Source organism: Puntigrus tetrazona, chromosome 6 (genome assembly GCF_018831695.1).
Source record: "Puntigrus tetrazona isolate hp1 chromosome 6, ASM1883169v1, whole genome shotgun sequence".
Classification (NCBI taxonomy): domain Eukaryota; kingdom Metazoa; phylum Chordata; class Actinopteri; order Cypriniformes; family Cyprinidae; genus Puntigrus; species Puntigrus tetrazona.
Window position 1 is genome coordinate 177,280 of NC_056704.1, and position 544 is coordinate 177,823.

The following is a 544-nucleotide window of genomic DNA, read 5'->3' on the forward strand; positions in this document are numbered from 1 at the left end:
CGTGTGTGTAGTGTGTGTGTGTGTGTGTAGAGCATGTATAGCGTGTGTGTAGTGTGTGTGTGTAGTGTGTGTGTGTAGAGCATGTATAGCGTGTGTGTAGCGTGCAGGGCTCACTTGCGAGGCGGTAGCAGTGGAGGCTGTTGTTCGCTGAGCGAGTGCTGCGTGGCCTTCAGGTAACTCTGGCGCCTGGCAGCGGTTTTGGGCGAGGGTTTGGGTGATGGGGGTCCGTCCGAGTCGTCGCTGTCCTCCATGTCCCCCATGGCTTTGACGTAACTGCCGCTGCGCATTCGTCTGCAGGGGATCTCGCCCGCACCGCCTCCTTTACCCAGCGTCCCGCTCCACTCACCTCCAGGCACCTGCCAGAACACTTACACTTACTACCCACAATGCATCTGGGTCGAAGGATGTCAAATAGAACATCTTAAATGTACTTTCTATGTTAGTGATATAATTCATGTACTTTTGAAAATCTCGTTTTAAAATTCCTCTGCTAAAATGGCAATTAAAATTACAAGATTTTGTTAAAAAAATGTATATATATATA

The 544-nt window shown here is 49.1% G+C and overlaps 1 protein-coding gene across 1 annotated transcript in view; it reads right to left on the reverse strand.

Annotated features, from left to right (window-relative positions):
• LOC122346743 (disks large-associated protein 1-like) overlaps positions 1-544 on the reverse strand; it is a 20,538-nt gene that overhangs the window by 18,684 nt on the left and 1,310 nt on the right. The window contains exon 2 of the mRNA XM_043241595.1: positions 112-356. Within this exon, the coding sequence (XP_043097530.1) occupies positions 112-356 (245 nt within the window). The remainder of the gene's footprint in view (positions 1-111; positions 357-544) is intronic.